Source organism: Phyllostomus hastatus, unplaced genomic scaffold (assembly GCF_019186645.2).
Source record: "Phyllostomus hastatus isolate PE091 unplaced genomic scaffold, TTU_PhHast_1.1 phas_contig_5, whole genome shotgun sequence".
Classification (NCBI taxonomy): domain Eukaryota; kingdom Metazoa; phylum Chordata; class Mammalia; order Chiroptera; family Phyllostomidae; genus Phyllostomus; species Phyllostomus hastatus.
Window position 1 is genome coordinate 2,350,850 of NW_025333897.1, and position 20,507 is coordinate 2,371,356.

The 20,507-nt window shown below is 51.3% G+C and overlaps 1 protein-coding gene across 4 annotated transcripts in view; it reads right to left on the bottom strand.

Moving 5' to 3' along the window:
• Positions 1–20,507, bottom strand: part of RYR1 (ryanodine receptor 1) — a 114,345-nt gene that overhangs the window by 2,272 nt on the left and 91,566 nt on the right. For all 4 annotated transcript variants that reach the window (XM_045846699.1, XM_045846697.1, XM_045846698.1 and 1 more), the window contains 12 exons: positions 15,076–15,417; positions 11,769–12,572; positions 10,946–11,022; positions 10,195–10,339; positions 9,190–9,276; positions 8,083–8,334; positions 7,339–7,469; positions 5,633–5,675; positions 2,023–2,153; positions 1,858–1,918; positions 1,309–1,455; positions 941–1,075 (listed from right to left, as the gene is read on the bottom strand). In XM_045846699.1, the coding sequence (XP_045702655.1) occupies positions 941–1,075; positions 1,309–1,455; positions 1,858–1,918; positions 2,023–2,153; positions 5,633–5,675; positions 7,339–7,469; positions 8,083–8,334; positions 9,190–9,276; positions 10,195–10,339; positions 10,946–11,022; positions 11,769–12,572; positions 15,076–15,417 (2,355 nt within the window). The remainder of the gene's footprint in view (positions 1–940; positions 1,076–1,308; positions 1,456–1,857; positions 1,919–2,022; positions 2,154–5,632; positions 5,676–7,338; positions 7,470–8,082; positions 8,335–9,189; positions 9,277–10,194; positions 10,340–10,945; positions 11,023–11,768; positions 12,573–15,075; positions 15,418–20,507) is intronic.

The following is a 20,507-nucleotide window of genomic DNA, read 5'->3' on the forward strand; positions in this document are numbered from 1 at the left end:
AGCAAGAAAGACTGTGGTTAGACTCAGTGAAGGCTAGCTTTTCCTTAGCTTTGTAAGCCATGGTGAGGGGATTTGGCTTTCTCCACATGGCATTAGGGAACCACAAGAAGGTTCTGTGAAGAGTGGGGAATATCATTTGTCTGGACCATGGGAGAGACTGCATGCTTATTCTTTCTGTGTCCCCAGGAAGTGAGAGAACCCAGTTATTGTGGGTAAAAGGTAAGGCCAGTGACTGACAGGAACAAGGCTATGAGTGGCAAGAACACGTCTGGTGGGGTCTCCAACGTCGGGCTGAGGAGCTGGGCTGTGTCCTGAGAGCATAGTGCCAGACTACAGGGCACGTCAGATAAAAGCCTGAGACGATTCTTTCGACTGTGGGCCATGCCTCCAGCAGGTTAAACTCGATTTAGGTCATGACCACCATTATTCTAATAGAATATAAAACAGAAGCGTGTGGCATGCTGGTACTTTGGTGAAACTTTTAATTATAGATAATAATGACAGTAGCTAACATTTATGTAATCCTTAACACATGCCGGGCACCATTCTCAGATACGTAAGTCTAAGATGGTCAGGGAGCATCGCTGAGTCCAAAAGCAGCCTAGGCTGGAGGTACTGTTGCTATACATCCATTTGACAGGTGGGGACCCAGAGCATGGGGGCGCTGAGCAGCCTTGTGAGCGGCAGGGACACTCTGCCTGAGTGCCTTTCCAGTGAGGATAGCCTTGCAGACTCAGAGGATGGTGCACCGGTGGCTGTCATTTACTGAGCACTGATGATGTGTCCGGCACTATTCGAAGTCCCTCACAAGCATCAGCTTACTGAGCCCTCACATGAGTCTATGAGGCAGGTACTATTATTGACTCCCTTTACAGATGGGAAAACTAAAGGCCAGGGGTGGTCGGTCCCTGGCTCAAGAGTGCTGGAGGGAGGGTCTTACCGTCATCATGTCGTCACACTTCATGTCAGGTTCATCCTCATCCTCACTCTTGTTGTAGAACTTGCGGAAGAAGTTGAAGGCTACCACAGTGTACAGGTAAACCACCACCGCCAGGAGGCCTACAGTCATCACCAGCTGGGGACAGGACAGGGCAGGTCTGCTCCAGGCTCTGCGTGCCCCTGCCCCCATGCCCAGCCTGCCCTGTCCTCACCTGGGCTCAGCCCTTGTGGTCCTCCCTGCTAGGGCCTCACTACCCACACCCACCCTGGTCTGGTGGCCCAGCCCAGCCCCTCGTCCCTCCACCGCTACTCAGACCGCCAAGCTGGCCCCTGCCAGGCTCACACGCCCCCAGCAGGCCCTCTCCACACCTGTTTCCCATTGTGGGTGACGGAGGAAAGGATGGTGCGCAGTGTCTTGACTCCCATGGCAATGTCCAGGAGGTGGGCAGCAAAGAAGAAGTTGTTGTAGTGCCCCAGGAGGGACATGACCATATACCAGCCCAGGTACAGGAAGGACTGTGGGCACATGGGGCCGGGGGTCAGGCAGTTTGCAGGGAATCACGGGGAGCACCCTGGGACATGGGATGCCCAGGGGGTCCAGGAATATTTAAGAAGGCTGGGAGTGCTCTGGGGGTCAGGTGCCATCTCTGGCTGGGGAGGATTTGCAGGATCAGAAGCTCTCTGGGTGAGAAGCCATCCTGGGAAGAGTTGGGGAACCCTCTGCAGAAGGACATGGTCTGGATATTCAACAGCACTCTGGGGGACAAGGAGGCTTGGGGGTGTCAGGTTACCCTAGGATCAGAGGTGCACAGGGGCTCGGGAGTCAGTCCCTGGCCAGGGATACCTGGAGGTGGAGCCCCTAGGTATCCTAGGGACACTTTCCTGTAGGTCCCTCCCCACCTACGGGCCCTTCCTCACATTGTCTGTGAAGATGACCCCGAACTTCCAGATCTGGTACTTGATGTCGATGGACATGAGCCTGTGTAGGATGGGGGGAAGAGGGACAACCAGATGCCTGAGGGTCAGAACCTGGCCATCCCCCATCCTGCCTGAGACCTGGGGGGGTGGTCCTCCCTGGCTCACCAGGTAAGCAGCCCGGGCGGTGGTTCAGGCTTGCGCTCATTGTGGGCTGTGATCTCCAGTGTGGCCAGATCCATGCCCAGCAGTTCGGCGATTCTCTCCCGCCCATAGATGTCCCCATGCTTGTCCAGGACCTACGCAGAAAAGGGTGGGGCCATGCAGATGCAGCTGAAGTCGGGGAGGGCCGTGGCCAGCATAGTGGGTTCTGGGGACACTCAGAACTTTGTGTGAGAAATTGGGAGTAAATTTTTATAGCGAGAAGGACCGAAGCTTTCTTTGGATCTATGGGGAAAGGGTCCAATTGTGATAAAGTCCAGCCAATTCATTAGCCAAATTAATTGAGATAATTTCTTATTATTAGGTAGGTAGGCAAGGAATCATATACAATTGGGCCCCCTGGTATCTATGAACTTATCTCCTCCACTCACCCCCTCACTCACTCTGCTGCAGACACTGACCTCCTCACAGTTCCTCAAATACACAAGGCACATGTAGGCTCCTGCCTCGGGGCTTTTGCACTGGCTGTTCCCTCTGCCTGGGACTCTTCCCTCAGATTTCTACCTGGCTCATTCCCTCATTTCCCTATTAATTAGCACGCCCATTGCCCTTTCCTGACTGCCCTACATGAAAGAGCAACCTCTCTTGGCCACACACTTCCACTGCCTTTTTTCTTCTGTAGCACTTATCACCACTCGAATGCTAAAAATGTGTTCACCAAATGTCTTTTCAACTCGAGTATCAGAATTGCTGTTGTGTTTACTGCTGGATTCCAGGTCCCTAAAACAGTTCTTGGCATAAAGTAGGTGCTCAATGAACATTTGTTGAGTGGATAAATGATAGTAACAGTCAATACATATCTAGTGTTTTCCCATATGCCAGATACTGCTTACATAGTAGGTCATATAATCTTTACAAAAATCCTATGGAATCCTATTATTACCTCACTCTGAATATGAGGGAAACTGAGGCACAGAAAGGTTGACACAGCTAGGAGCAGAAAAGCAGGCAATCTGGCTCCTGAGTCTGTGTTTAAAAGAGTATGCCTGGACTTCCAGTCAAGATGGCAGCATAGGTAAACATGGCTCACCTTTTCGCACAACCACACCAAAATTACAACTAAAATATAGAACAACCATTGCTCAGAACCATCAGAAATTGAGCTGAATGGAAGTCTGACAACTATAGAATTAAAGAAACCACATCCATCCAGACTGGTACGAGGGGTGCAGATGTGGGATGGGCTGGTCCAACACCCACGAGGATAAAAGTTTGAGGAGTGAGGAGTCCCAGACCCCCACCAGGCCCCCAGACTAGGACTCCAGTGCCAGGAAGACAATCCCCAAGATAGGCCAGGCTGCAAAAACCAGTGGGGACTGAGTCTGTGCAAGAAATTTCTGGAGTCCCAAACAGTTCCTCATAAAGAACCACACATGGACTCAACTACTCAGACTCACACCCTCTGAGACCCAGCACCAGGGTAGCAGCTTGAAAGGTGGTATACAGGGAGAAACTGAAGTGTCTGGCATCCAGGTGAGCAGAGGCCATTGTCCCTTTGCTATACCCTCCCCCTACAGAGCCAGTAAACTGGTTCCATATCTGAGACTTCATCAACCTGGCTAACACCATTTGACCTGCCTTGGAGATCCCCGCAGCAGCCAGATTAGATTCACAGCCTGGCTTTGCCTGGGAATCTCCAAGCCCAACATAAGTAACTGCCATCTCAGATTGCTTTACAACTCAGGCAGAGTGCGGCAGGCAAAACAAAAGTGGGGGCTGAACTTGGCTTGCACCATCAGGGAAATCCCAGGGCCAGTGTACCCAGTGAACAGGTACAGACCACATTGGAGCACCACCCCCTTGCCCCTGCACAGCTGATCCTCCACAGAGGGTGGAGTTTGGTGGTCAGTAGTCACAGCCAGTCCTTGCAGCTGACTGGCCTGGGCAAATCTCTCCCATTGATCTGCTAACAGCAACCAAAGCTCAACTACAAGAGGAGGGTGTACTCAGCCCACAGGAAGGGTGCAGCTTCAGTACCCAGCTTGGGTGATAGGGGAGGCTGTGCTTCTGCACCCCATAAGACATCTACTACATTAGGGCACACTACCAAGACACAGAGTCAAAGCAGCTCTACCTAATACATGGAAACATGGAGACTGTCAAGATGAGGAGACAAAGAAACATGAAAGAACAGATCAAAACTCCAGAAAAAAGAGCTAAATGAAATGGATATAAGCAATCTATCACATGCAGAGTTCAAAACACTGGTTATAAGGATGCTCAAGGAACTTAGTGAGGACCTCAGCAGCATAAAAAAGACCCAGCAAGAAATGAAGAATAATTTACAGGGAAACAACAGTAAAGTGGATGAAGCTGAGAATCAAATCAATGATTTGAGACATAAGGAAGCAAAAAACCACCATGCAGAACAAGAAGGAAAAAGAATTTAAAAAATGAGAATAGTATAAACAGCCTCTGGGACAACTTCAAGAGGTTCAACATTCACATCATAGGGGTGCCTGAAGGAGAAGAGAAGGAGCAAGAAATTGGAAATCTACCTGAAAAAATAGTGAAAGAAAGCTTCCCCCGCAAGAAAAACAAAAACAAAAAACAAAAAACAAACAAACAAAAACACAGGCCCTGGCTGGCTTAGCTCAGTGGATTGAGCGTGGGCTGTGAACCAAAGCATTGCAGGTTCGATTCCCAGTCAGGGTACATGCCTGGGTTGCAGGCCATGACCCCCAGCAACTGCACATTGATGTTTCTCTCTCTCTCTCTCTCTCTCTCTCTCTCTCTCTTTCTCCCTCCCTTCCCCCTCTAAAAAAACAAAAACAAAAACAAAACATAAAAAACACACATTAAAAAATAAAGTAAATGGCAGGATATTTAAAAGAACAAACAAACAAAAAACTTAAAAAAAAAAGAAAGCTTCCCTAATTTGGTGAAGAAAACAGATGTGCAAGTTCAGGAAGTGCAGAGAGCCCCAATTATGATGGATGCAAAGAGGCCCACTCCAAGATACATCATAATTAAAAGGACAAAGTTTAAAGACAAAGAGAGACTCTTAAAAGCAGTAAGAGAAGTTAGTTGCCAGATGGGAGGGGGGAGGGGGAGAATGGGTGAAGAGGCGAGGGGATTAAGAAGTACAAATAGGTAGTTTACAGAATAGCCATGTGGATGTAAAGTACAGTGTAGGAAATGGAGAAGCCAAAGAACTTATACACATGACCCATGGACATGAACGATGGTGGGGGGATGCCTGAAGGAATAGGAGGCACTGGGTGAAGGGGGGGGGCAAAGGGGGGAAAATGAAGACAACTGTAACAGCATACTCAGTAAAATACAATTTAAAAACAGAGTGTGTCTCACTTCCTCCCTGAAAACTAACATTTATGGAGTATTTACTCTGTGCCAGGCACTATGCCATGCTTATAACCTGCATCATCTCGTTACAGAGGGAGGGGTAGTTATCATGCCCATTTCCAGGTGGACAAACTGAGCTTCTCCTCATCCAAGATCGCACACAAAGCAAGTATCTGATAGGACTGGGATGGCCTGGTGGCAGCAAGGGACTCAGCATGGGATCCCAGCTATCTCCCCATAAATGCCCTCTCACCTTCCGCTTGACAAACTTGTCCCAGTAGTTGCTGGGGAAAGACCTGTCGAGAGAGACAGAACACTAGATGTCAGGACAGGAAGCAATAAGAGCCACCAGCCAGGACAGGGTGGTTTTAAATCTCAATGTTTTTCTTACAGGGAACCCCACACTCACTTGGGGCCCAGCTCTATGGACTCCGGCCTGGTGAAGTTTGCTTCAGGCCAACCATTACCCCCACTGCTGTCTCGTGGTGGAACCCAGGTCAGGCAGGGGACTTGCATTCAGAGCCCAAATGCACAAAAAACCCAGACCTGCACTCGGGTGGGGAGGCTCCTGAGTGTGAAGGGCAGGAAGGACTCCTAGCCAGCAGCCTGGGCCGGCTCCAGCTCCAGGGGAAGTCGTGTGCTTTCTCACAGTTTTATGTAATGTTATTTGATGATTCTGGCCCTTGATTGACCAGTTTTATGGCTGACAAGTTGCTGCCCTAGCACCCTGCAAAGGTGGCAATGTATTTTTCTTTTTCTTTTGCAGGGGTGAAGCAGAGATCTATCATGAATCCATGGAGTTAGACCTATTTGACATGCTTCAGTTCATGGCACTTTCCATCCTTATCGATGCTCAGACTGTCCCTGATTTGTCTAGTGGGAGCCCCTTCCAGCTGGCGGTGGGGTCCCCCAAGCACAGCACCATTTCTGACAGAGTGTCTCCTTGCTCTCTGGCACAACAGAACAATCCAGGCTCATTTTGCACGTACCCACCCCAGCCCTGAAATCTGCCCCTTCTTCAAGGAGCTGGGTCCTTTTTGTGGAAAATGGTTTTTAAAAGTCAAGGTCTTGGGCAGATGCGATATTAAACAGATGCTTCTCTGTCTTTTTGTTAAGTATGTGTGCTTGACTGTGTGTGAGTTAAATGTGCCTTCGATAAAGACCGATGAAGACGATCAGTGAAGGACGTGATTGGTGTGACTTCTCTCCCCCGTCACACCACCCATACTAGGCAGGATCCCATAAGAAAATAACTTCTCAACCTTATCTAGGACTCACTGTGCCTCAGAAACTATATTAACTCATTTTATAGTTACAAGATCCTTGTGATGTCGGTGTTATTATTTATCCCCACTTCATAGATGAGGAAACTGAGGCACAGGGAGGCTAAGGGACTTGACCAAGAATTCTCAGCTAGGATGTGGCCAACGCAAGGTTCAAACCTGACCTCGTTTTCTTATTCTAGAGATGTCTCCCCTCTAATGATGCTGACCCCCCATATGGGCACATGAAATGGGACTCGATCTGGGGGGCGGGAAATGGAATGGGTTGGGAGTGAATGTTAGGGGGTCCACAGTCCCACCACTTGGCCCTCACACACCCTCATTCCTTCCCTCTCTGGGCTCAGTTTAAAAATCAAAGGATGTCATGTTTCCTGCTCATAGCACCTGGGTGAGAATCCCACGTGGGGGAAGGGCTTAAAATGCAAGTTCCTGGGCTCCACCTAAACCAGAATCTCCAAGGCTGGGGCTGAGAAATCTGCATGTGTCAGCAGCATACCTATGGGCACCTTAGTGCACAGGAAATGTGACTACATTATGGAGAGGAAGACCAAGGCTTGGGGAGAATCAGTCAGGGCTGGCAGTGACCGAAACCCTGGTCTTTTGAGGAAGCAGGGACTGGAGTGGAAGCCTAGCTGTGCTCCCCCAAGCCACCCACAGGTGGGGGCTGGGCCCTTACGGCGTGTTGAGCACCAGTCGGTCCCACTGCCCCTTCACATCATCATCCTCAGGCTGCTCGGTGATGTAGAGGCCGTCAAACTCCAGCTTCCGGGCCAGCTCCTTCTCCCGCTTAAAGATCACCAGGGGCACCTAGATTGTGCAGGGAGGCAAAGGGGCTGGCGTCAGGCACCTCAGGAGACCATAGCCTCAGCAGGAGCCAGAACATCTTGCTGGAGCCTGTGTGAGCCCCCACATCAGAGGAGCCTTCTCAGAGTGATCAGGGCAGTGATGGGATAGTGTGGGCAGAGGTGAGGTCTGGGGTGGAGAAAAACAGGAGAGCTGAGAAGTGAAGCCTGACACAGCCTGGGGCTTCCCAAGGGAGGGAGGTCTGAACTCAGGCCTTAAGGATGAATAAAACAGAGGTAGGTGAAAGGTGGTAGAAGTGGGGCACAGCATTCCAGGAAGAGGGAACAGCATATGCAAAACATCTAAGGCAAAAGAACTCTGTTCATCCAATCATAAAGTATCAAGATTTGCTAAAATGGTCAGGTCTAAAGTGGAATCCAAATTGAAGCTCTCATAACACCGCTATGCGGCATCACAAACCTCAGGCATAGTTGATGGCAGACTCTACATCCCCACTGGCACCCCTGTTATGTCTGAGACCCCAGAGACCCTTCACACATATCTTATGCTAGTGCCCCAGCACCTCCTCCCCTGCAACACACACAGCCCCCTGCCCAGAAACATGTTCACAGCCCACCTTGAGGCAGTTGTAGCCAATGATGCAGAGAAAGGCCACCAGCGTATGCAGCAGGCTCAAGCATCGCAAGGCAGGCTCCATGTAGCCCGTGCTCTCCTCCAGGAAGTAGTACACCATGTTCTCATCCTCATCGCCCTCTGCTTCTTCACCGACCCCTGAACCCCAGCCAGAGCCACCGCCAGACCCTGTGCCTTCCAGGTCCCCAGCTGCTGAGCCCTCCATGTCATCCTCCCCTGGTGGGGAGTCTGAGACCTGAAAGGGGACAGCAGTCAGTCAGGGCAGGGACTCCAGTGTCCTGGCACCTGCTCTGCCATATCCAGAATCCACTAATGAAATTAACAACCTCCACTTCTGAGGTCAGACTGGGCCCTGTCAGATACAGTCTCGACAGAACTGTCAATCAAGATCAAGGGGTGGGCCCGGGACCCTAGTTAGCAAATCAAACTCTGTTCTGGGAATCTGACTACTGAATTGAGTAACAGGACTGAAAACAGTCGATCACTTTGGTAGTGGAGCCTTAAAGAGACTGACCCCTAATATTTATCCCAATACTAAAATTAGTGGTAGCCAGCGAGTGTTGGAGCCAGAATTTAATCTCACAGAAGCCATTCTCTGATCACTCTGCTAGAGGGCCTCTCTGTCCTGTTATTTAGAACCCTGGCAAGACCCCAAGGACCCCTTTGTCTTTCAGGAAGCCTGGTTCTTAACCCTTCCCTTCCATTCCATGAGCTCCCCATTTCCTCCTCCCTACAAACTTCTCTTTAGCTTATGTGAAAGCCAAGAAGCTGAACTAAATCAATGGGTGTTGCAGAGGTGAAGGACTGCAGCCAGGGACACGGGGCTGACAAGTGGCAGAGCTGAGCATGAAACCCAGAACTGGCTTCCTGTTCCAACTCCTGTAGGCACTCAGGCATCGGTCCAGAGGAACCCGCACACCCACACTCACCCCTAGTGGGGTCCCAAGGTTCAGGTGTCCAGCCTGAGCCCTTCTGGGAACCCCAGGCCCAACACCTTGTCCCGGATGAACTGAAGGAACCTTGTGAACTTGTTAGGGGCTAAGCCTCCCACCCCACAGCCCAGATCCTCCTGGCCCCCCATGACCAGCACCTTATAAAACAGCAAGATGAAGTTGATTGCAAATGCCAAGAAGAGGGCAAGGAATCGCAGGGTGTAAAAGTTCCGGGAGAGGTAGTTCTATGATGAGAGAAAGAGAAAGAGAGCTCACAGGCCACCTTTGTCCCATAAAACAAGCACCTGCATCCTCAACGTCTGGTCCCACAACCTCCTCTTTATTAGCGCTTACTGTATACCAAGATCTGGGCTGACAGCTTTGCATGAACTTGTTTAATTCCCACCACAACCCTACTAAGGGGGTACTGCTAATATGCCCACTTTACAGATGAGGAAACTGAGGCTCAGGGAGATGAGACATCTTGCTCAAGCTCACATAGGCAAGAAGTGACAGATGTGGGATTTGAAGCCAGGCAGTTGAGCTCCAGAGACCACGCTCCCAACCATTCTGCTCTGCTGCTCCGTGTGAGGTCACCCCGTCTGCCTTACCCCAGGCAGAGCACACCCACTTCCACCTGTGCCTTCTTTTTCTCTCTACCCCTCATCCTTCCCAAGAACCCTCACAGAACCACCTCAGCTCCTCATGTCAGGCTGGGCCTGGGAAAGGAGACAGGACAGGTGGATCCCTGGGACCCGCCCTTCCAAATGCCCTCCCTCCTTCCTGCCTGGATGACCTGTCCCGCCCATTAGAGTAGCCGTGGTGGCTCCAACCTGAAGGCTGACAGCCAAGAAAACAGGCCACGGTGGGAGGAACAGAGATGTGGCCTCAGTGGGATTTAGCTCCAGACAGAGGACGGGGGTAGGTGCCTAGGCAGGCGGCCCCAGATGACCAAAGCTGTGGAGGTTGAAATAAGGATCACGAGCAGGGAGGGGCCGAAGAACAAAGTGGGGACCCCTTAAAAATGCTGCCCTGTGCCCCATTCCTGGCTCTGTCTAGGGACATTTCTGCCCTCTTCCCAGCCTGGCTTTCAATCAAGAGGAGGGTGGGTCGGAGAGGTGGTATGAAGAGGAAGTTTCGGCATGCTCTTGCTGGATCCTTACCAAGAACTTCACCCTCTGCACTTCCAGCTCTCCCCAGAATTCCAGGCCCCCACCTCCGGCTTCCTCCTTTTTTGGAGGGGGTGCTGTCTTCTTGGGGAGCTCTGGTGGGGGCTCGGGGACTTCTTCCTTCTCCCCATTCTCGGTACTGCAGGGCAAGACAGAGTGAGGAGGTGCCTGGGCAATTTGTTCATTCATTTACCTATTCATTCATTCATTCATTCATTCATTCAAAGCTGTGCACTGGGGGCCCACCCCCATGCCTGGCCCAGGTGTAGATGGTACTGGGGACATAGTGATGAAACCCTGTCCTCATGGGCTCCAGTCCAAAGGAGTACAGATCCGTCACCAGGTAGTGGCAACCTAGTGCGGTCACGACTGGCATGAGGGAAGCTCAGAGGGTTGTGGGAGCCTAGAGGAGACACCCCTTCAACTTAGAGACGTGGTGGTAAGGTAGGCTCCCTGGAGGAGGAGACATGAGAGCAAAAATGGGGAAGATGAAGAAGACTGAGATGAAGTATGGGGGAAGGTGCTCTGGGGATGGCCCATACCCCCAAAGGCTTGGGAATAGGAGAGGAGCATTCATTTCTCTCCTTCCTTTCACAGAGCCGCTCCTCTGAGCCTGGACTGGGAGATGCTGAGGACACAGGGTGCCCAAGACAGCCTCCTGGCTTGGGCCCTGACCTGAGGAGGCTCTCAGTCCAGAAGGGAGGCAATGAAAGGGGCTGGGCACTATGGCCCCAAGGCCACTCACTCAGCTTTCTCAGGCTCGGGCTCAGGCTCTGGCTCTGGCTCCGGTTCTGGGGGCAGCTCCTCTTCCTCTCCATCCACCTGGCCATTGTAGGGCAAGCATGAGGGCCAAGCCCCCCACCCCTGAGTGCCTCAGTGTTGACCTGCCTGCTCATCTCTGTGTCCCTTTCTGGTCATTTCCCCAGGGCCATCTGAGTTTTTTTTTTTGTTTGTTTGTTTGTTTGTTTACTGTCCCTGCACTAGAAGGAAGAGGGATTCTGATTCTCACTTTACAGAAGGGAGACTGAGGCTCAGAGAGGTGGAGCGTCTTGCCCAAGCATCGTGCAGGGTCAGGCTGGCTCCAAGTGGAGATCTTCTCCCCTACCTTTTCCATTCCCCAGGGCAACCACACCCCATGGGGCACTCAGAGCGCCAAGGGCCTGAGGATGCTGTAGGGTCCTCGGTCACGTGGGTGACTTACTCCCTAACAGCCACCTGGATCTCTGAGGGTCTTTTCCAGTGTCCATGACCCCATCTGGACTGTTTTTAGGTTTGGGTCGCCTTTCCCCCTCAAATTCAGTCTTGGGGATCCCTCGCTCTCCGTGGTTCCAGATGCCTCTTTCTTTGCCTCTCCCAGAAACACCACCTTTTTCACCAGGAGCCTCTCTCCAGGTGGAGGCCTCTGAGTCCATTTCTCTGTGTCTCCCTCTAAGTGTCTGTCTGTCTGTCAGGCCCCCTCTCCCCTTTCCCTCTGTTCATGCCTGTCTCTGAGAGTCTCCCTTCCCCTCCTGTCATCCCTCCTAACCCCAATCGCTCCCAAGCCCGGAAGCCCCGGCCTGCACTCTCACCCCCAGCTTCCTCTTGATGATGGGGGAGCCCTCTGGAGTGGGCGGCTCCACCGGCGTCGTGTCACCCATGTCCCCGAGGCCTCCCGGGGCCGCCTCAGGCCGGAAGGGGCCCCCGTCAGCCGCAGCCACGTCGGCGCCTCTCGGGCCGGCCTCCTGCGCCTCCTCCTCCGCCTCGCCCGTGCCCCCCGCGGCGTCGCCCGCACCCTCGCCGGCACCCTCGCCTTCTGCGTCTCCGCCGGACCCCGCCGCCTGCTCGCCGTGCACCTCGTCGCCCGTGGGGTCCGGCATGCCTGCCAGCAGCTCGGTCACCGTCACCTTCTTGGCCCCCTCCACGAGGCCACCGCCGAAGAGCGAGCCCCAGAGCAGGCGCAGGGCGCCCGCCGCCAACCCCGCGCCCGCCGCTCCCGCGTGCGCCACGGCCGCCCAGAGCAGCGCTCCCGCCGCCGCCGCCGCCTCCCGCGCCGTCAGCCGCCGCAGCCGCCGCACGCGCCGCCGCAGGCCGCGGTAGCTGAGCCCGCGCAGGGCCCGAGACAGCGCCCCCGCCACGCGTGCCGCCGCGCCTGCCGCCGCCGGCCCCGCCGCGCCCTCGGGGCCCGCGGCGCCCTCCTCCGCGCCCTCGGCGCCCGCCTCCGCGGCGCTGTCTTCGTCGTCCTCCTCGGGCTCGCCCTCGGGCTCCGAGATCTGCGCAGCGATCTGCATCTCGAAGATGGTGTCCTCGCAGAAGCTGACGAAGAGCTCCATCTTCTCGGACTCGCCGCCCTCGTTCACCACGTCGAAGATGAACTGGCGCTTGGACTCCTTCACCTGCGGCGCGGCCGGGGGCGCGGAGCGGGGACAAGGGGTCAGTGGAGCCGCCTCAGCGCTACGCAGTGGTTAATAGCATTACTTATAATCGCATACTTATATTTTAATAATTTAAAGCAAAAACATAATTTTCGTTAATAGTGAGCGTATATAGTGCTCGCGGTAGTTTCTCTTGTAAGAATTTCAACTAGGCCAGACCCTGTACCAAGCGTCTTACATATATTATCTCATTCAACCATCACAAACAACCCCTTAGGCTAGAGGGCTCTTAATCCCATTTTACAGACAAGGAAATGGAGGTGCAGAAAGTCACAAGCTCCCATGACGCTGCTGATAGGTGGCAGATGTGGGATAGGAATTCCCAACACGCTGGCTTCAGAATCCACGATTTTAGCTCTTTGAGAGGCAGAGCTTGAGTGCAAAGGCTCCACGGCCAGCCTGCCTGGGTTCAAATCCCAATTCTGCCTCTGAGTAGCTGGGTGATTTCCATGTAACTCTCTGGGCCTCATTTTCCCCCTCTGTATTTGGGGACAATAGTAGGGCCTACTCTTGTAGGTGTGAGGGCTAAATGAGTTAATAGATGCTGAGGGACTGGAACAGCAGCTGGCACCTCATGAATGCCCTGTAGTGTTTGCTGCTATTATACTGCTGCAGGAATGCTCCTGGTCCACGTGGCATTCGTGGGCTCCTGACCAGCAGTGCAAAGTGGGACAGGAAGAGGTGAACAGGTGGACGTGCATGCCTGAAGGAGCACAGTAAGGAAATGAGTGTCGTTTGGGGAGCCCAGGTTGGGCAAAGGGGAAGGCGGAGCTCCTGGAGATGGACAGGAGCATGAAGGCCCAGGGAAGAGCCCCAACTTCTGATGGATTTAGGGATGTGGCAGACATCTGGGTGCAAGGATGATGCAACCACTTTTAGGCCAGATTGGAGGCAGGGGGAGGTAAATGTGCAATGGTGCCGCAGGGGGACAACTTGAGTGTGCAAACTCTGGAGGGTTCCTGTGGATGCTGTGAAGGGGCCATTGCACAAGAACCTTGTGAGAGGGCCCCGGGAACCAGTGGAGGAATCAGGTGTGAGGAAGTGTGGTGGCACGGGCAGATGGGGAGACACGTGATCATGTGGGGCTCAGTGTGCACGTGGGGACAGACACTCGGGGCAGACACACAAGATCCTGGGGCCAAAATTGGGGCAGGGTAGGGTTAGTGTGGGAGGGGCCTACCATTCATTGGGTCAGTGCATGTGAGGCAGGCATGAGTGTGCATGGGGGACCTGGGAGTCAGGGCAATGGCCCAGGACATGAGGACGGGGCTCAGTGTGGAACATGAGCCCAGGCGTGCACGAGCAAGGTATCCATGAGGAGCCAGGAGGGGCCCTGTTGTTGAGGAGGCAGTGGGAGTGCAAGTGTCATGGGCCATGAGTGGGAAAGGGTGTGTGAGAACATGTGAAGGAGAATGCAGGTGGCTGGGGGCATCTGTGGAACAAAATGGAAGTGTGAGTTTAAGGGGCACACAGGGGTGTGCAAGGTGGTGTGCAGTTTGAGTGTGAGCAGGAGGGCCACCGGACAACAGGGGTGTGGCTGGGCTGAGGGTGTGTGAAGGGCATGTGGGAGTGTGAGACAGCAGGTGATGGAAACCACATGTAAGCTAAGTGTGTGAGGTGGGCAGGGGGTGTGCTAGGACCTGAGTGCCACATGAGTGTACTCTTGGAGTGAGTGTGTAAGGGCATCCAAATATTTGGGCTGGGCATAGGAGGAGCTGAGCCACGGCACACTAGACCAAGAAGTAGGCCTGGCCACCAAGGACATGTGAGGGCTTCTATGGGTGTTTGAGACAGTGGTTCCAAGTGTGTATGGGTGATCATGAGTGTGCCAGGGATATAATGAGGGCATGTGGAAGGTGAGTGACTGAAGGATAGGCAACCATATGGTGTGCCAGGGCTACATCCTCCAAGTGTGCAAGAGGTCCACTCACATGTGGGCCCAGAATAAGAAGGATGGGCATTGTGTGCTAGGACCTGAGGGCACATACAGTGGCTGGTGAGGGCTAGGCCAGCATACTAGGCACCCACAAGGTTCCCAGAGTGAGTGTGAGAAAATGTGGGCATGGGTGGGCCAGGGCCAAGAGAGGACACACCATAGGCTGCTGGGAAGGTGAGCAAGGGGTGGGTTCCAGTACGTGAAGGTGTGGGCTTGGTTGCATCAGGACTATAAGGATTTCCAGGGTGAGTGTGTGAATGGTAGGCACAGTGTGCAAGCAGCCAAAGGGGGTGTGCAACCATGTGTGCACCAAGGCTGCAAGAGGTGGGCAACGGGGGAACCAAGGGTGTCCAAGGGCACTGCGAGTCCCCTAAAATGTGTGCAGAAGGGTGGGCATGGGTTTGCATGGGCAGAGCAAAGGCCCATGAGGGTCTTCAGAGCAGATGTGCAAAGCATGCACAGCCCCAGATGGGGTCCAAGCGTGCGAGGAGCATGTCCCCAAAGCCCGCAGGCCAGCATGCATCTGACCTGGGGCATCTCCCACTGGGCGCGGTTAGTCTCTGAGATCTCAAAGTAGATGCGCTCGATGCGGCGTGAGGCGCCCATGATCTCGATGCGGCCCAGGTAGGGCCGGAAGTACTCCAGGATACTTTCGGCCAGCTCTAGGAAGTTGCGCAGGCGCGGGTCGTGCGGCACATGCTCTGATAGGTTGGTCAGCAGCACCGCCACGTTGAAGCCGATTTCGCGTGCTGGCTCCTGGAAGCGGTTGGCAAACTCCTCACAGTTGATCATCTCGTTTTCGTCCGCTTCAGAGCACGACAGCAGGAACTGGATTTCCGGACCGGTGAACTGCTTCTGGCTATCCATGGCCTGGGTGTGGATGGGTGGGGAAGAGGTCAGGGGGGTGGCCTGGGCAGCCTCAGTGCTGAAACTATGGACTTTTCACGAAGACAGAATAGTCCAGCATCATTATCACCAGCACCCAAGGCTGACAGTACGTTGGCACCGGCAAAGCCGTACCAGCCATTAAACACCGAAGTTCTGCATTTCCACAAAGCTCAGCCACCATCTACTGTGAGATACGCTGATGGCGAGATGTGAACTGCTCTGAAACTGAGCCCCTGTGCCGTAATAGGTAAGAGATCCTGTGTGCCCCCTCAGGCCACTCTCCACCCTGCCTCGGATGGCACCAACTCTGCGCCAAAGGCTCTCCTGGTCCTGTGGCTGTAGGCGAGGTTACTGCAGTTAGGGTCAGGGAGCAAGAAGAGAATGGAGCTGTGCATTTCTTGGCCTTCTGCCTGTGGTGGCCATGTCCCTTGCTTCAAGATGAGTCCTGCAGCCCCGGCCACATCGCTCTTCCTATCTCCGAGTAAGGCAGCTACTCTTTTTCCTCCAGGCCAGCCCCCTTACGGAGAGGGCCCTGATTGATATGTGCCACAACCACTGTCCCTTTCCCAAGTGTCACCCCCACCCTACTTCCAGCAACTAAATAACTGACACATGAAGGTCTCTGAATTTCCCTGGAAACAGAGTGATATGCCCATCGCCCCAGAGTTAACAAATACGATGAGATCTGTTTCAAATACTGCATACTTTTACATATTTTAGACCTAAAACATTGCAGGTATGATTGTAGCCTCTCTATATCCTCCTCTTACTCCACCCCCACCCCCAGCAAGGCATCCGCTATCCTGGAGTTGGTGTACCCTTCCAAACTCCTTCCAAATGCATGTCAACGCTTCTACTACGTCTATCCCATCATTTCCCCACACAAACTTATATAGAATCCTGGGTGTTTTTTTAATTTTAAGAATCATGTACTTTGGAGCTTGCTTTTTTTTCACTCAACTGTATGTTTTCTTTTTCTTTAAAAGATTTTATCTTATTATTTATTTGTAGAGAGAAGGGAAGGGAGGGAGAAAGAAGGGGAGAGAAACATCAATGTGTGTGGTTGCCTCTTGTGCGCCCCTAACTGGGGACCCAACCCGCAACCCAGGCATGTGCCCTGACTGGGAATTGAACTGGTGACCCTTTGGTTCCCAGGCCAGTGTTGACTCCACTGAGCCACACCAGCCAGGGCTCAACAATATGTTTTCTAGATCTGTCCATGTTGGTATGTAGATCAAGTGATTTCATTTTACTGCACTGCAGTATTCCTGTTTTATAAATATAATGCTCTTTATTCTCCTGGTGGTGGACACTAAGGTTTTTTTCAGTGTTTTACTTGGCAGACCACACTTACATTGAACATTCTGGTGCTGATCTCCTACGTACTTTTTGAAAGGGGTTCTCTAGGGCAGTTTTTCAAATGTTTTGACTGCACCTACAGTGAGAATTCACTTTACGAAAAAGAGATTCCATGACCCAGTTCTGACTTTCACTGTGCAACTCACTTTGCAATGTTCTATTTTATTTCTAAAGATGCTGGTCATGACTTAACTAAATTAATTTCATGACCCACAGGTAGGCTGTAACATGCAGTTTGAGAAATGCTGCTCTGGGGTATGAACAAAAGCGAAATTTTCTGTCTCTAAAAAGTGCTTTGTAGCTAAGAACTTTGCAAAATGCTTTCTAAATGAGTAACATGCTCTGCAAATCATGAAGAGCCCTGGAAACCGCAGAGTGTGGAGACAGAATCACACAGGAACTCCTCACCTTCTCCCCTCGCTCCACCGAGGGGAGAACTGTCTCCTCCCTTTTTGAGGCAGTATGACACTGTCCCTCTTAAAAGTCCCCCCCCCAATGGGGGCCTGGGACCCCATCCCCTCCACTGAGTCCTGGACTCTGCTCTTGTGACTTGCTGCTCTTTGTCACCGTCCATTTGCCCACCCCCTTCTTTTGAAATACATTCTTCTCTGACTGTTGTCCCTTTCCTTTGCTTTTCCAGACTCCTAAGGGTTAGGGGACTCCAGGCCTGGAATTTGTATCCCTTTACATATACACTCACACCAACGATGCCATCTCACACCAACAATGGCTAAGTCTGCATCCTAGCCCTGACTGCTCACCAGAATCCAGACATAGCTGAAATCCTACCTGACATCTTTGTGGATTTCTGCCCCAAATGAGAAATAGCCAAAACTGGTCCTAGCTGGTATAGCTCAGTGGATTGTGCATGGGCCTTCGAACCAGAGCGTTGCTGGTTCGATTCCCAGTCAGGGCACATGTCTGGGTTGCAGGCCAGGTCCCCAGTGGAGGGCTCATGAAAGGCTCATGAAGGGCTCATTGATGTTTCTCTCCCCCTCTTTCTGCTTCCCTTCCCCTCTCTCTAAAAATAAATAAATAAATAAATAGCCAAAACTGAACTCTTGATTTCAAAACTTCTCTTCCCATAGTCTTGCCCATCTCAGGAAGAGCATCACCATCCACCCAGGTGCTTAAGCTAAAATCTTTGAATCACCCTTGATTCCTCTTTTATCTCACCACTGACACCTGATCCACCAGCAAGTCTGCTCGCCCTGCTTTCAACACATCTAGGACCCACACACTTTCCCACCTCCATGGACCCCACCCTGGTTTTGCCCCCTTTGTCTCCCATCTCCCTGCGTGTCCTCACAATCTGTTCCACACCTGGCGAAGGGAGCCTGGTAACATCTGAGTCAGGTCGCATTCCATAGCCCCTCTTCCGCTCAGGATCCTCCCTTGGCTCCATCTTACTCAGGTTGAAAGTCAAAGTCTCTGCAGCCATCCAGGCCCTGCACCTCTGCCCCCTCACCTCTCACCCTTTATTTCTTCCTCTCTCCCCCTGAAGAGCTCTCTTCAGCCACACAGCCTCCTTTGCATCCCTCTGTTATGTTACCACCTTTCGGCTTTTACACTTGCTGTCCCCTTCACCTTGGATATGACAACAATCCCCCCACCTTCACAGGGTACCTTTCAGTTCTTAGCTTCAATATCCTCTTCTAGAAAGACCTTTCCCGACCACCCAGGTTACAGCACTTACTCAACCCATGCTCTCTTGCACGCCACCCTGCTCATTTCCTTCAGACCACAGATCATAATCTGAAGTTATTTAGTTTATTTACTTTTCTTTGTCTGCCCCTCCCCACTGGCCCATCAGCTCTGAGGGTGGAACGTCGGTTCCACCACATATTTATCATGTTTCAACACATATTTATCAAGTGAATTAAGCCTCTTGAAAATTGAGAGGAGTTTATAACTGCTACAATGCGTGAAAATTAAAAAGTCCCTTTTAAAAAATCCTGAACTTTTTTTTAAACCATAAAGAAATTGAAAAACATGTAAAACTACAAAGATTCATGAAGAGCTTGGAAAACCACGTAATGTTTGGTAAATGGTCAAACATCTAGGAGTGAGAGGACTGCCGTTGCACCACCTCTAATGAACTAACATGTCTGGGCATTGGCGTGAGGGCTGAGGACACCACAGAAGGAGAGACCATGGGACAGGGTGTGCCTCTGCAAAGGAAGGTGCTGGTGCTGGCAGGAAAAAAAAGAGAAACAAACAAACAAAAATTCCTAACCTGAGTCTGATTGAGGTCTTGACCTAAGCCCAAGTCTACAGGAAACACAAGGATCAGAACACAGTAAGAGAGACGACAAGGTTGCATCAGCCAGATCCGAACTGTGGGCAACTCTACAAGCAAGAACAGTGTTGTTGAATGACAGCTGTGAGCCAGAGGTGGCTGCTAAGCATTTGAATCGTGGCTGGAGCAAACTGAGGTGTGTTCCACGTGTGAAAAATACGTACGGGAGCTTGAACACTTAATGTGAAAAAAAGTGCGAAATATCAAATAATTTTTCAATTCATTATATGTTGAAATTGTACTTTGTATATGTTAGGTTAAATAAAGCATATTGTTAAACATAATTTTATGTATTTCTTTTTTCTTTTTCTAAAACATGGGTACTAGAAGGTTTTAAATTATACATATTGCTCACAATGTATTTCTGTCCAGCAGTGCTGCTCTACAAAACCAATAACCTGGGTCTCCAGCAGATGAAGTGCCAGAAAAAGCAAAAGTGATGGAGGGAAGCTGTAGATAAAAGGAGGTTTAAAGAAATAGCAACCAATTGCCATGGGTGGACCTTGTTTGGACGCTGGATCAATGAAATGGCAAAAAAGTCATATGTGCTATTTATGAGATTTGGAAATTTGAACACCAACTAGATATTTGATGATTTAAAGAATTGTGGATATTGTCCTGGCTGGTGTGGCTCAGTGGATTGAGCCCTAGCCTGCAAACCAAAGGGTCACCAGTTGGATTCCCAGTCAGGGAGCATGTCTGGGTTGCAGGCCAGCTCCCCAGTAGGGGGCGTGTGAGAGGCAACCACACATTGATATTTCTCTTCCCCTCTTTCTCCCTCCCTTCGCCTCTGTCTAAAAATAAAATAAATAAAATCTTTAAAAAATAAAATAAAAAGAATTGTAGATATTTTTTTGTTTTTGTTTTGGTTTTGGTTAGGGGTTGTAAAGACATTGCGGTTCATTAAATAAAAGGAAAGCTTTTAAAGACCATCTAGTGTACAATTCCATCCTGGTTGGTGTGGCTCAGTGGATAAAGTACTGGCCTGCAAATCAAAGCATCGCTGTTTCAATTCCCAGTCAGGCCACGTGCTTGGGTTGTGGGCCAAGTCCCCAGTAGGGGGCATGCAGGAGGAAATCACTCATTGATGTTTCCCTCTTTTTCTCTCACCATTCTCCTCTCTCTAAAAATAACTAAGTGTAATCTAAAAAAAAAAAAAAAGAGAGAGACCATCTAGTGTCCAATTCCATTTATATAAAGTGTCCAGAATAGGCAACTGTAAAGAGATGGAAAGTAGATTAGTGGGTGCCAGGGGCCTGGGTTGGAGAAATGGGAAGTGACTGCCAAAGGGTATGGAGTTTCTTTTAGGGGGTGATTAAAACGTGCTAAAATTAGATTGTAGCATTGGCTGCACAATTCTGTGAATATACTAAAAATCATTGAATTGTACATTTTAAATAGATGAATTTTATGG